At 41.0% G+C, this 15,264-nt stretch overlaps 1 protein-coding gene across 2 annotated transcripts in view; it reads left to right on the top strand.

Moving 5' to 3' along the window:
• Nucleotides 1–9,559, top strand: part of LOC122540296 (uncharacterized) — a 59,089-nt gene extending 49,530 nt beyond the window's left edge. For both annotated transcript variants that reach the window (XM_043675797.2, XM_043675792.2), the window contains 4 exons: nt 306–400; nt 2,794–2,940; nt 4,299–4,370; nt 7,929–9,559. In XM_043675797.2, the coding sequence (XP_043531732.2) occupies nt 306–400; nt 2,794–2,940; nt 4,299–4,370; nt 7,929–8,045 (431 nt within the window). In that variant the 3' untranslated portion in view covers nt 8,046–9,559. The remainder of the gene's footprint in view (nt 1–305; nt 401–2,793; nt 2,941–4,298; nt 4,371–7,928) is intronic.
• Nucleotides 9,560–15,264: the final 5,705 nt, after the last annotated feature.

Raw genomic sequence — 15,264 nt, 5'->3', positions numbered from 1 at the left:
TCAACACTCCCTCATCTCTCTTTTTTTTCTGAACTAGTCACTTATTTTCTGCTCCACTCTGTCATCTCATTTCCCTTCCTGTCTCCCTCGCTCTTTTCCCTGCCTCTGTCTCAATTTCCACTCCTGGTTAAAACACCCAGCACCATGTGTTCCCCTCCCCCTATACAAGCCCAGATCTCTCATCCCTAATCCTGGCCTCTGTCTTCCCCTCTTTGCCTGCTCCATTAGAATACACTTGTAATGCCACCTGCTGGGCTTTTGTTGGTTTGCAATCTGGTTGTTTCTGTTTTGGTCTTTATTTTTAGACAAAGAGTCGGATACAGCAGATCAAAATGATGCTGAGAAGCTCTTAATGCACACCATGACTTCTAGGAATAAGATGATTGCACAGGAACCACTGGTGAGTACCCTGACTGTGCTAAAAATCTGTTCCAGGGCTTTCCAAATTGGGGGTCGGGACCTCGGGTGGGACGGTGAGCTGAAATTTTGGGGTCACAAGCTCAGAGGCAGCAGCAGCTGCCATGGAACTTCAGCGAAGTTATGTCAGTTTGAACCAGGAATACACTTCAGTAATAAAAGACCAGGAACAGCAACTTTGTGTTTAATTAGTGTCTTTAATGTAAAGCGTCCCAAGGCGTCATGCTTTGGGACTACGGGATGAAGGACTAAGAGTACTGTCAAACAAAATTTGACACCGAGCCACATAAGAAGGTACCGGGACAGGTGAATGAAAACTTGTTGAAAAAGATTTTGAAGAACTTGAGAAACAGAAGTGGGAAAGAGTAAGCCATTTGGCCCCTCGAGCCTGCTTCTCCTTTCAATATGATCATGGATATTAGGGGAGAGGGGACAGTGCAGAGAAATTGCATTGAGGTTGAAGATCATCCATGACCTGGTTGAACGGCGGAGCAAGCTCAAAAGGCTAAATGGCCTACTATCCACCGGCTTGCTGCGTTCCTTTGATTTCTCTAGTTGTTGCTAAGCTCCGTTTTCCTGCCTGCTGCCCCACCCCATTGTAGATCAAATAAAAACTATCTAACTCAGCCCCAAATATATCCGACGACCCGCTCTGTACAACTCTCAGGGTAAAGTATTCTAAAGATTAATGACCCTCTGAAAGAAGAAATCTCTCCTCAGGACCGTCTTAAATTATTTTGGGCCTGTCTCTCCCCTGCAAAGAAGGTTCAGAAGAGTCTGAAAGGAGGAGAGAAATGTTTTCGTGAGAAGTTCCCAGAATGTAGGACTTGGCTGGCTATGGGTCATGATTAAAGTTGCGGTTGTGCAAGTGAACAGAATTGGAAAGCTGCAGGAATTTTGGAGAGATCACTGTCAGAAAATATGTTAGAGATTCACTTGTTCATGCATTATTCACAAAGTTCTCTTGTTTGTTTTAAGTTTAAAGAAGGTCTGTTCTTTAGATCTTTGTGAAGGTGTAAGTGAAACACAGGATGAATCCAGCAGCGAAACCAATTTGTGGAACAGTTCTCTGTTTGTTCTCCTGAACTCCCCATCAGAAGCTCATTTAGGTAAATTAGGCGAGAAGCCACCCCTGAGACCCACAATGAGCTAAAGTTGCCAGAAATACAGAAACTGCAGGAACTAGAATGAACAAGGCAGAAAGGATCTGAAATGCTGCACTGTCTACCCATTTCACTGCCAAAATATTAGGTATTTTCATATTAAAAAGCAGTTCTCTGCTGCTACTTATTATGTCTACCGTAGCTGAGTTTTGGTTTAAATCTGATCACATTGATTTTTGTTTTGATATCAGTCCACATTCTGAGGGCCAAGCCTTCATCTCCGAGTGCCCTAAAGCAATGGAATTACCCCTCTAAACCCCTCTGGCCCATTAGTTCAATCGCCTCTTTGAAGCCTCCTGTGAAAGTCTTGGTCATCTAGCCTCCTCATATCTCCTAACGTGACTCACTAGCATGTCGTTTGCCACACCTGGAGATGTTGTAGTGCCTCAAAGGTAGTGCTATGTAAATGGTTGATGTTGTTGTGGTGGTATCACATGAGATGTTTGAAATGAGCCTTCTGTGGTTGGTTAGTCAGAGAATCTGCTGAACCAGTCACAGACTCACTTACACCATGATGTAACCTCAAATCTCAGAGAGAAGTTTACTTTGTACCAAAGAAAGTCCAGACCATTGTTACGTGGTGTCTCTGTGGTACAGCCCCTCACCAATTTTAATGCCTCTCTCTCCTCTCTGAGAATCTTCTCTGGGATCCACTTAGACACCCAGCTCCTCTCTTATTCCTTCAACTGAAAGTAGCCACAACATCCTGTTATGAGATGAAGCCTCACCACTTGTCATCGTGTCCTGTGAGCTATCTGGTAGGTTTACTGCCACTATCCTGTATCCTGTTAGGGATCTAAAGGGACTGCTTGCATTTGGATGGTCAAGAAATATCACTTGGAATTCTAAAGATAAGAGGCTTGTGTATGAAACAGGATGTATTTTTTTGCATTATAGTGGGTAGTACATAAGGTGTACCTCGTTATTAACCCTTTTAGATCTTTGTGCCTTTTCACCAGGTTGCAATTCCTCTGCAACCTAGTTCAAGATTGTCACACAGCAACAACAGCATTTGCATTGGTGCATCTCATTTTACAGAGCCATAAGGAAAAATAGACATGTCTTGGATTTTAGTGTCAAGGCAGCAATGTTCCTGAAACCTCTTCAAATATCTCTGGGAGAGTGGGCTGTCAACAGACATATTGCCAGAAAGCTCTCGTTGCTTTTCCTGCTCTCGATCATTAAGTGCAGTTCTAACCTGCCATCTCTTCAGATCCCAGATATCGATCAGGATCCAGCTCAGGATCCCAATAACCAGGGAGAAGATGAGTTTGAGGAAGCTGAACTTGAGAGGCCAGATTTTGCAGGGAAGGTGCCAGGACTGAAGGAGCAGCAGCTCCTCATTAAATCCATTCCAAAGGTAGGTGAAAGCCTAGAGCAGAAACATTTTCAAAGCCAATGTTCACCATTGTGTATTTTTACTCATTCATCAGGGGTTGTGGGAATCATTGGGGAGGTCTGTATTTATATTCATTCATGTGGTGTGGGTGTCACTGACCAGGCCTGCATTTATTGCCCGTTCCGAATTGCCCAGAGGGCAGTTAAGAATCAACCACATTGCTGTGGGTCTGGAGTCACATCTAGACTGGACTAAGAAAGGATGACAGTTTTCCCTTCCTTAAAGGACATTAGTGAACCTGATGGGATTTGCCTATCAGTTTAATAATCTGGCGATAAAACTATTAGAACGTTGCCTACCCTAAATTTATTCTCCATCCCTAACTTCTCACGAAAGGAAATTGTGTACAGCATGTCTCCTTTTCCTCCATGTCATATCTGCCTCTGGCGCTGCCATGTTTGCTTTAGGTTTGGGTGAAGTGATTAGGTTTGCCTGAAGCTGTGTGATCCTGCCCAGAGGGAGCTTCTGTCTTCACTAATGTAATCTGGTGAGGATGGAGCCTTTGCAGCATGCAGGAGGCAGGGGAGCAGGTGGAAAACATTGCACACAGCTGCATGCAGAGCCCCACGTAGCAGGTCTGTGCACTTTGACTGGCACTAGCTGCATGGAATGCTAATGTCTCATTCATTTATCTTCTTAGATCTGAGACAAGGCAGCAGTTCATCACCATTGATTCATTATCTGTTCAGAAAGCTGTGCTGGAAATGGTGACAAATACACAATGCTGAGGTTTATTTTCTACAAATTGTTGAGAGAAAAAAAGAGTAATCAACGTGTGGCCATATCCTTTTTCCCTTTGCTTGTTTGTGAGTCTTCCTGTCTACCTCCCCAACCCCCATCCCCCTGCTCCTTGTCTATATACTCTCTCTAGCTGCTACCCTCACTCCCTCCCTCGCTTGTATTCGCCAGTTGCCACTCTCTAGTTCTCCCAGATCCCATACTACTCACACACTCACACACACACTCACACACTCACACACTCACACACTCACACACTCACACACTCTCACACTCTCACACTCTCACACTCTCACACTCTCACACTCTCACACTCTCACACTCTCACACTCTCACACTCTCACACTCTCACACTCTCACACTCTCACACTCTCACACCACCCCCACCCCAAACCGTTTTGTCGATGAAGCCTATTAAGCCAACCCTCTCTCTGCAACTTTAATATCAGTGGTTGATCTAGTCAGTGGAAAAAGCAAAGGTTAATGCTCCTCCTGGCATACAGAAGATCACAAATCGCTCCAGTTTAGTGAGTGTGGAGAAGTATGTTTTAAAATTTCTTATCTTCCTTTTCTAACTCCAGGGGGTTCACGTTGCAAGTAAGGAAGGAGATGAGGCTGTGGACGAGTATCAGGAAGATGTGGAGACAGAGAATGTAAGCAATACCTAGAGGTTTTTTTCAGTCAAAGGCTAGTGACATTAATTGACAGGGGATTTGCTCGTTTGGCTGAGGTAGACTTTCTCTGGAGGCACCAGCAATAATCATGAACGACCTTGGCTATAGTCAGACCCCATGATCATGCCATTGGAACTCCACGTTCAACAGGCGAACCAATACAGATAATATTTATTAAGGATTCTTCACAAAGAATTAATTGTGGTTGGACTGTTTTTATCTGGCTCTTTGCATTTCTTAAATCTAATGCTTCAACTGTGATCAAAATGAGTCTCAGGAAAAGGGTATATCTTTAGCAGATCTAGGAGTAAATTCCTTTAATTTGAATATCCACCCACCTGAACCTTATGCAGTCCAGCTCAAATCCAATTAGCATATTTTGTGAATTAGTATGGTATAAATAGATGGCTTAGCACTTTGAGATATTTTGTATCTGAAATTCTTTATTGTTTTAATTTGCTGGACACTGCCTCTGTATTGATGAGTTCAGAAATGTTTAAAATCCAATTAATAAATTCCAATTCTGAAATAAGTGAGAAAAAGAAACTCAGTCACTCCCAATCCCTCAACATGGTTTGGTTGTGATTTTAAACCAATTATGATTTGTAATGACTGAGGACCGTGGTATTGATAAGTGATGCTGTGAATAAGAGTTTGGCTGAACTGAAGTAAGAAATGATTAAAATGGATGATTGATGAGAAGATTTGTCCCAGAAATGTGTGCTGTTATTCATACACAGGCATTTAGATAATCTGGACAGACTTCAGGAATGAAAAATACCAATTGTTGCTAATAAGCCAGTGACCCATGGTAAACAGAAAGGAATAATGCAGGAGATAAAAGTTGTGCCAGGGATATTGGATTGGAATATTATTAAAATATGGAACATTTAGGATTAGTACAACATGGGATTTAAAAGGTTCAGCAGGAAAACAGTATGTTCTTGGTATGCATTACAAACTCTCCAACAATTGGAGATACATTTTGGTACAAAAGGCAAGGGTAGGACTGATATAATTAATGGTAGGGCCTTGTGTAGAACAGAGTGACCTAGGGGTTCAGGTACATAGCTTTTTGAAGTTTGTGTCACATGTAGACAGGCTGCCTTCATTGCTCAGTCCTTTGAGTATAGGAGTTGGGAAGTCATGTTGAGTTTGTACAGGACATTGGTGATACCTCTTCTGGAATACTCTGTCCATTTCTGGTCACTCAATTATAGGAAGGATATTATTAAGATGGAGAGGGTTCAGAAGAGATTTACCAGGATGTTGCTGGGTATGGAAGGTTTGAGTTATAAAGAAATACAAGATAAACTGGGACTTTTTCCACTGGAGTGTAGGACGTTGAAAGGCAACCTTAGAAAAGTTTATAAAATAATGAGGGGTATAGATCCAGTTAATGGTAGTTGTCTTTTCCCAGGATGGGGAATTTCAAGACTAAGGGGTTAATTTTTTTTTAAGGTGAGAAGAGAGCGATTTTAAAAAAGATTTGAGAGGCAATTTTTTTTCACAGAAGCTGGAATGAACTTCCTGAGAAAGTGATAGATGTGGGTACAATTACAACATTTAAAAGACATTTGGGTAAGTATGTGAAAAGGAAAGGTTTGGAGGTATTATGGGCCAGGAGCAGAAGGTGAGACTACCTTAGTTTGGGATTATGTTTGACAGGGACTGGTTGGACCGAAGGGTCTGTTTCAGTGCTATATGACTCTATGGTTGCGATTTGGGATTTGTGGAGAACCTATGGATCTTTCAGAGAGATATGGACGAGAAATAGGACAGTAATATAGCCTGTGATAAAGGTGATCCAAATAGTGGACACTGTTTAGAATGCATTAAAAACTACTTCCTCGATCCTTGTGCTTGAGTTAGTCCTGAAAAATGAAGTCAAGCAGTAACAGGTGTCAGAATACGTGAACACTTGGGAAATAATGACAGCAACATGAATCAGCTCAGGAGTTGAGATGAGAAATATATCGATTGGCATAAGGCATTATAAAGAGTCATGCATGGTATGAGGAAATGCAGATGCATGGATGGAGTTGCTGACTGACAGGAAACCTGGATTTTCTTAATGAGTCAGAAATAAAATCCCGGAGATGCTGGGTATCTGATGTATAAACAGCAAGAGCGGCAGAAACTCAGTAGGTATTCTTTGAAACTCAAAGAAGAGTCATAGCAGACTCAATGTGAACTCAGTTTCTTTCTCCACTGATGCTGTCAGACCTGTTGATTTTTCTTTCTAAACACTTGCTATTTCTATTTTGCTAATGACTTGGAATGAATAAGGATTGAAAGTGGTGTACACCAGCAGTCAGTGTTGGCTTGAGTCCAGCTTTGCTCTCTGCATGCATTAGTTTGGATTTCAATGCAAGGACTACAATATTAAAATTTACAAGTTACACAAAGGGATTTATCAAACAACAAAGATTGTTTAAAAAAATTAAGAATAAACAGGTTGATAAAATTGACAATGGTAATAATCAACTAGGTAAAAACAATGACTGCAGATGCTGGAAACCAGATTCTGGATTAGAGTGGTGCTGGAAAAGCACAGCTGTTCAGGCAGCATCCGAGGAGTATGAAAATCGACATTTCGGGCAAAAGCCCTTCATCAGGGATGCTCTATTCCTGATTAAGGGCTTTTGCCCGAAACATTGATTTTCCTTCTCCTCGGATGCTGCCTGAACTGCTGTGCTTTTCCAGCTCCACTCTAATCCAGACAATAGTAATAATTTAGGATAGAGAAATGGAACGATGAAAAATTATGATTTGGAGTTTACTTAGACCCTGAAGAACATTGATAAAATGTGAAGCATAGGAATTTGCCTAGATAATTCCCTCAAAGTGTAAGTAGGTTAAAAGCTGTAAAGAACTGGGCACTGCCAGGGATGATATTTTACAATTATAAAGGGAGACGTGAGATAATTGGATCTATTTTCACTGGAGAATAGAAGGCTAACAATAAGTTCAATCCAGCTCATAAAGTTAAAAATTTTTAGTAAATTCAATAAAGAAAGACTTCTTCCTGTCATTAAAGATCAATGACGAACCACCATCAACTTAAAATTATCACAGAAAACAGCTAGGAGAAATGTTATTTTTGTAAAGAGCAGTTAGAAGTGTGGAATGCTTTGCTGTGCTGTGTTCAAGGTAGAGACCATGACATTCTTTCTGGCAAAACTGATGAGCTGAGGCAGAGTAAGATACAGGTATCTGGGGTGTACAGAGGATATTGGAATTAATATTTGATTGCTTTAGTAATGAATAACACAGGTGGGACAGGACAAATGACCTCCTCCATGGTAAATCCATTTTGATTTATAAAGTCTGGACTGGAGTAAAACCTAGAATGCAAGCATCTGAATATAAGAGGTGTTTTTGTGTAAAGTACGCAGTCCTTGAGAAGAGGATCAGTTCAAAAAGAGTTCCTTATTTCATTCAGATTTTGACATTCACATCATTACTATTGGATGGACTTGGGCTTGAAACTATTCCAATTGCATTTGTTCCATCTTATTTTGTTTCTTGGGATAGGAGGACAATGGAGGGGAAATGGAGGATGACCATGAAGATCCTGAACGCATTCACCAAGAAGCCAATGAAGAGGATGCTGGGGTATCAGATGATGAGGCCAATAAAGAAGAATACTGAAGGGACTGATTTCAGTGGCGCAAACATGGGATCATTTCTTGTTTCAAATGTGAGGGATTGGTGAGAAGAATTGAAGACTGAAAGCAGGATCCTGTCTCATGGTGTGTGCAAGACTGAGGCTGACCTCTGGTATCTAAACATTACATTTTCCCGAACTGCATTTAACCTCCTGACAGCCATCCTGACCACAGTGATTTTGTCCAATAGTGACATTTGATGGACTTATTGGTGCAGGGAGATGTTCTGCTTTGCCTCATTATATTATCTGTGTAAACATGATGGACTATGGTGAACATTCAGTTCCAGGGATGGGCAAAGGACACCTGAAGAATGTTTTGTTAATGACAGCACCTTGAGTGAACTAGAAAGGACAAATAAGCAGTCAGTTCAGTGAAGTAATGAGTTCATTGAAATAATGAATGTGTCATATTTTGACTTGCATTGTTCTGTAGCCCAGCATGTTACATATTGGATTATTTTTATGATAAGAGTATGAGAAAGCTTTATATGACTTGCACGTATTCTGTGCAATTGATTCAGTGAAATCTGGAGACTGTACTATCCCATTGAGTATGTGGTACTACAACAACACAAATACAGACCAGCAGAATTTGTTCTTTTCTGTCCTGCAATATTGTTGACGGTAAACCTATCTGTACATGCTTGGACTCAGCTTATTGTTTACCAATAATTCAAATGATGGGATCCTTACTTCTGTCTGTCCTCCTTTCTTCCAGAAGCTACAAGCTCTTAAACTCAAATTTAGTGTCATCAGATTATTCATTCGCACTGCTATTTCTCTTGCTGAGACATCCCTGACATTCATCTGGGTTTCTTCATTTAAACTTTTAGCCATCGAACAATGCTGCTGCCTAGTGATGTCTGTCTCTTTCCTATGCCTGGCAACAGCACAAATTCATTAGTGTATCTCATTATTCCTGTTTACCTGGGGTAGGAGAGTATCACACAATCAGCTGGTGGAGCTGGCCTGAGGGGTCCAGAATCTGGTTCGGTGCAATGAATTCTATTCAACCTCTTGGTGCATTTGGGTACATCTATTAATCTCTTCAGTCTACAGTGTAAGAGAGGCTTGGATTGAATCAATTTTTGAATTATGGAGACAACCAAAATGTTTTAATATTCCTTTCCTAACATTAGAAAGGAAGATAGTGTTTTAAATGGATCAAATGACAGATTCTAGCCAGTAGCTGTGACATTCGGGTAACTACAAGACCGTTAGCAAGATACAAATTGCACTCAATAATATAAATCTGTGTGTGTCAGACACATGGAATGTATCATATGCACAAAATTCAAATTTTTTGACAAAAACTAGGTGCCTTCTGCAGTTGTTGTGGAGCAGACACTGCCTCACAACAAAACTTTGTAGATCCTCCAACATCACAGTGTTTATAATCTGTAATCTCAGACATTTTATGCTGTGTAATTTCTGTGCACAAAATCCAAATATTGAGATTTTTTTAAACAATTGAAATAAAATGTCATTGCCCATGTACAGTCTGGCAATTATTGTGTATGTTTAGTGTGTGAAACATTGTAACTAATTTTACAATTATCTAACTCCTATCTCACCACTTAATAAAGTTTCTGTATGTTTCTCCTCTTGTCAACACAAATATCAAAACCAGGACAACTTTTAAAGAATAAAGAAGCACAACAAAAGAGATAATTAGAGAGATTTAAGAAGAATATGGGGAAATATTGTGAAAAAGGAGGTACTAGTTTGGAAAGGGTTTCCAATTAGACACAAGTTTTAACAGAATAGTTTACTTTGACATGGGACTTCAGTTGGGAATGAATAAAATAGTGGAGGTGCTAAATAAAGATATTGCCTTAGTTTTTGTGGGGAAAAATGAAAATTTGGATTGTAGAATGAACAGAATTTGGTCCAGAACAGTTGGTGCTAAATACATTACTGAAACTAAGGTACATATAAATATTTTTTTCCTGATGGTTTACATTGACACTCCTGTCAGAAGAAAGTGGTGGACACAAAGTTTTGTATCTAAGCACTGAAAGATAGCATTGGGCCAGACAGCAGACTTCTACAAGTCAAGTCTTATTTAAAGATCATTGTCATTCTTTAATATGACTCTGTAGACAGGATAAATTAAGGAAATGCAGTGGATATGTTTAGATGGATTTTTGGAAAATATTTGATATGTTCCAAATAGGAGACAGAATATAGCAACTTAACGGGGCCACATTGCCAGCAGAGTATCGAGGAAAACAAAGAGGAAATGATTTATCAAATGGTGGGGTTATACTTTTCGACTAGAGTCTGTTAGAATTGCATTTATTATTCAAAATATAACCAAACCAAATTTAGTAATTCATAGCAAAATACTGAGATTTGCTGATTTGAGGGGGCTTAGTAAATCTGTGGTTATGGGAAGGCTGAATTTCCACGCTGTAATTAAAAATACCTTACATCCTTTCTCCAGCACATTTTTTTTTCATGTGACTTAGTAGATTTTTTTGATTAGATTAGATTCCTTACAGTGTGGAAACAGGCCCTTCAGTACAACCAGTCCACACCGACCCTCTGAAGAGTAACCCACCCAGGACCATTTCCCTCTTAACACTAACACTAATGGGCAATTCAGCATGGCCAATTCACCTGACCTGCACATCTGTGGACTGTGGGAGGAAACCCACGCAGACACTGGGAGAATGTGCAAAGATCCTCCAGAGTGATTTAGGAATCCTATTTAATACTGTTACACATGGAAACCATTCTCCACCAGCAGCTATAGCTCCCCTACAGTCAGGCCACGACCAAACTGGACTCATTCTGTCATCTTCGAATGACAGAGCCGGCTCAAGGGGCCGAATGGTCGTTATTTCTTTCTTTCGGAGACAGTGTTATGGTGAGTTTCAGAAGGAGTCAGTTCTGATGATAGGCCACCAACCCTTAACGCTTGGTTTCTCTGTTCACAGATTCAGTTTGACCTGGTGAATATTTTCCAGCACCTTCTGTGTTCATGTCCGATTTCCAGCATCCACGGTATTACACTGTGGTTTGGTTTTCGTTTAGATGTGCCGCAGAAGTTGAGTTCTCAGCGCTGAGCTTGATTAGGTTTGTCTGTTACAACAGTTGGAGCTTTCACAGGTACCTTTATGTCATCCAGAACATGGCTGACAGCTTTGTCATGATAAATGTGATGTTTAGTATTCAGCGGGTCAGGACTTTGGTTTAAAAAGTCTTAACTGTGCAGGCTTCTTAATCAAGTGTTACACAGGAAGCCTTGAACAACCTGGGTTAAACTTAAAAAAAAAATTGTCACAAAACCTTCTCACAGTATTCCAACTATCTTATTACAAATTTGTTTGTCAGTATTTTGTGTTTAGTTCATACCTATTTATATTACCCTTTAGGTATATATTTTACAATGATATTTTCATTCCAGAATTATGCTCAAATCTTTGTGGGGGAGAGTTGTTGGGAGATCTCATGGATGCCATCCTCCCACTGGGTGCATTTTAAATTTCATCCTCGCTGCATTGCTGAGCCTGGTTTTAGATATGAGGTTGAAGTTGGAAATCTGACCTTTAGCTAATCTTGCACAAAGAGAACTGAACTACAAAGCCCTCTCTAACCAGTTTACATCACCTGGCAGGAATTCGATTCAGTGTACAAGTTCCAATCTTTAGGGCTTTCTTTCGGGGCCTGGAATCTTTTTGGAGTTGGGTATATTGTGTAAATAGATCACAAACAAGATCTACCAAACCAGGAATGCAGCTTTTCCCCAGACTAAACTTAAGTGATCTCGGACTAAGACCCGCTCTCTGCAAGTGGATCCTCAGTTTCCTGACCCACAAGCCACAATCAGTGAAGGTTAGGGACAATATTTCATCCTCACTAACACTCAACACTGGAGCCCCCCAGGGCTGTGTACTCAGCCCCCTACTGTACTCACTGTATACCCATGACTGCATCACCAAATACCAGACTAATGCCATTTACAAGTTTGCTGATGACATCACCATAGTCGGTCAAATCTCAGCTGGCAACAAAACAGACTACAGACGGGAGGTGGTAGACCTGGAAAAATGGTGCACTGAGAACAACCTAGCTGTCAATGCTGGCAAAACCAAGGAACTCATTATTGACTTTGGGCGGGATGTTACTCATGCCCCCCTACACATTAGCAACACAGAAGTGGAATGACTGGAGAGTGTCAAGCTCCTGGGAGTGGTCATCCACATCAAGCTTCCTTGAACTCTTCATGTGGACGCATTGGTTACAAAAGCCCAACAATGTCTCCTCTTCCTCAGGCAGCTGAGGAAATTTGGCATGACAGTGAAAACCCTTGCCAACTTTTACAGAGAACATTCTGCCTGGATGTATTCACTACCTGGTATGGTAACTGTACCATTCAAGATCGGAGACAGTTACAGAGAGTGGTGAACTTGGCCCGGACAATCTCAAAGGCCAGTCTCCCATCTATAGAATCCATCTACCAGGCCCGCTGTCAAGGAAAGGCCGCCAGCATTCTCAAAAATCCATCCCACCCTGGCAATGTTTTTCTACAACCTCTACCACTGGGAGAAGGTACAGAAGCCTGAACATACGCACCAGCTGGATGTGAAACAGTTTCTACCCTACTGTTGTTAGAATACTGAATGGACTCTCAAACTCTTAACATTTGCCTGTTTTTGTTTTTGCTGCTGTTCACCTATTATTTACTTATCTATGCTACTTGACTATGTGATCTGCCTGTATTGTTCGCAAGACAAAGCTTTTCACTGTTCCTCCGCATACGTGACAATATATTCTATGCTTTGACAAATTCCCAGAGAATAGAACAGCAATGAGCAGCTGAAGAACTGAAATCTGGAATATTGTAATACTGAGGTTTCTAGGGCTGGGTTTGTAATATTCACATCTGCAATAGTGTGATGTTATAACAAGCTTTAGAATATGAAAATTTCCGGTAGTATGGTCAGTAACAATGACACATGCAAGAGGACTTGCATCATGTCATGAGGTCAGAGACTGACACCTTTCTAAAAAAAAATTAATAATTTTTAAAAATTAAATCATTTTTCATGTCACCAGATCACAATGTTAGCCTGGAGAAGAAGCTTTTCAGTCCCATTTGGTATCATCCATTCCCTCCACCCCTCCCCGCCGCCAGCCCCCAAATCAAACTGGCACTTCCCCCTGTACAACGTCCTGCCATTTCAGATGGTCCATTGTCCTGAACGATAGTAACTTTTCTTCTAATCTTTCCAGTTGTTTAATTATCCCTGTATAGATACTTAATGATTATTGGCCCTTCCCAAATCCTGTTTCTTCTTCTACACTGACATATCTGCAAGTATGTTACTGGAATTACTTTTTCTATTCCATTATGTGCCATCTTCTAGAACATTCCATCAATGATGTTTCTCTTTGTTTAATGAGGCCTGGCTTATTGGTGATCCACAAATCATGGTTCTCTCGTACTGCATTACTACAGGATCCAGGTGGTCTGTTTGTAACATGTATAGCACATGATCTGTCCCCATTTCTTCAAGCAAGAGCTTCTCAGTAACATTCTGAGTACTCCGGATAGAGTCATAGGAAACCGACGAGCCCAACCAGTCCAGGCTGAACGTAATCCCAAACTAAATTAGTCCCACCTGCCTGCTCCTGGCCCATATTCCTCCAAATCTTTCCTACTCATGTACTTCTCTAAGTGCCTTTTAAACATTGTAATTGTATCCACTTATAGAGTCATAGAGATGTACAGCAGGGAAACAAACCCTTTGGTCCAACCTGTCCATGCCAATCTAATTTAATCTAGTCCCATTTGCCAGCACTTAGCCCATTTCCCTCTCAACCCTTCCTATTCACATACCCATCCAGATGCCTTTTTAATGTTGTAATTGTACCAGCCTCCATCACCTCCTCTGGCAGCTTATTCCATAAACGCACACTGTTTGTGTCAAATCGTTGCCCCTTCGATCCCTTTTTAAATCTTTCCCCTCTCAGCCTAAACCTATGCCCTCTAGTTCTGGACATTCCCCATCCATCCACCCAAAGGAAAAGACCTTGTCTGTTTATCCATGCCCCTCATGATTTTGTAAACCTCTATTAGATTACCCCTCAGCCTCCAACACTCCAGGGAAAACAGCCCCAGCCTATTCGATCTCTCCCTATAGCTCAAATCCTCCAACCCTGGCAACATCCTTGTAAGTCTATTCTGAACCCTTTCAAGTTTCACAACATCCTTTCTATAGGAGGGAGACCAGAATTGTACTCAATATTCCAAAAGGTCCTCAGGAAATTCATTCTATACCCAAATCATCCTCTGTGCAAAAAAGAATTGCCCCTCAAGCCTTTTGTAAATCTCCTCTCACCCTAAAAATATGGCTCTAGTCTTGAAAACCCTATATTAGGGAAAAGACACCTACTATTAACTCTATCTGTACCCCTCATGATTTCAAAAAGCCTCCACAAGGTCACCTCTCAAACTCTTATGCTCCAGTGAAAAGGTCCCAGCTATCCAGCCTTTCTTTATAACGTAAACCTTCCATAATCCTGCCACATCTTGATAAATCTCCTCTGAATCCTCTTTTGGCTTAATAATGTCCTTGCTAATTCCTTCCCATCCTTCCGGGCGATTGGAACTGTACACAGTACACCAGAAGAGGCCTCACCAGTGTCCTGTACAACCTCAACATAACTTCCTGACTCCCATATTCAAAAGTCTGAACAATGAAGGAAGCGTGCTAAATGTCTTCTTAACCATACTCCAGCTGTTGATTCTCAGCACCATACTGACTACTCCAGAAATGGTTCCTAGCTGCATAGCCAGCTCCACACTCCAGCATCAGTGTTCCCAGCAAGATAAACTAGCTATGTCACACTTGCACTACATAATTAGGGATGAGGAGCAAAAACTCCTAGGTGTCTTTCAGTTATTCTTTCTTTACTAAGTTTTATCCCACCCAGAACTGCAGTCAGTCCTGCTTCTACTTCTAAAATACTAAATTCTCCTTGTGATTCAGGTGATAGATGACTTTAGGTGTAGCAAGAACCCAGATGAAGATAGTCCCTAGCTCTTGATCCCCTGTCTATCAAATCATCTTACAAAGGGGAGCAGTAATATGGTTAGTTTCAGAGCTGCTTTGCCAGACAGCTAAAAAAATAAATCAGCCTTGCCAGTCCAGAGGCTGTACATTCATAATGGCACATTTCCAGTGAGGA

The sequence above is a fragment of the Chiloscyllium plagiosum genome, unplaced genomic scaffold, assembly GCF_037043375.1.
Source record: "Chiloscyllium plagiosum isolate Xiang-an unplaced genomic scaffold, Cpla_swu_hap1 HiC_scaffold_37, whole genome shotgun sequence".
In the NCBI taxonomy this organism is placed as follows: Eukaryota; Metazoa; Chordata; class Chondrichthyes; order Orectolobiformes; family Hemiscylliidae; genus Chiloscyllium; species Chiloscyllium plagiosum.
The sequence above is the reverse complement of the archived record's forward strand: the minus strand, read 5'-3'. Positions and strand labels throughout refer to the sequence as shown.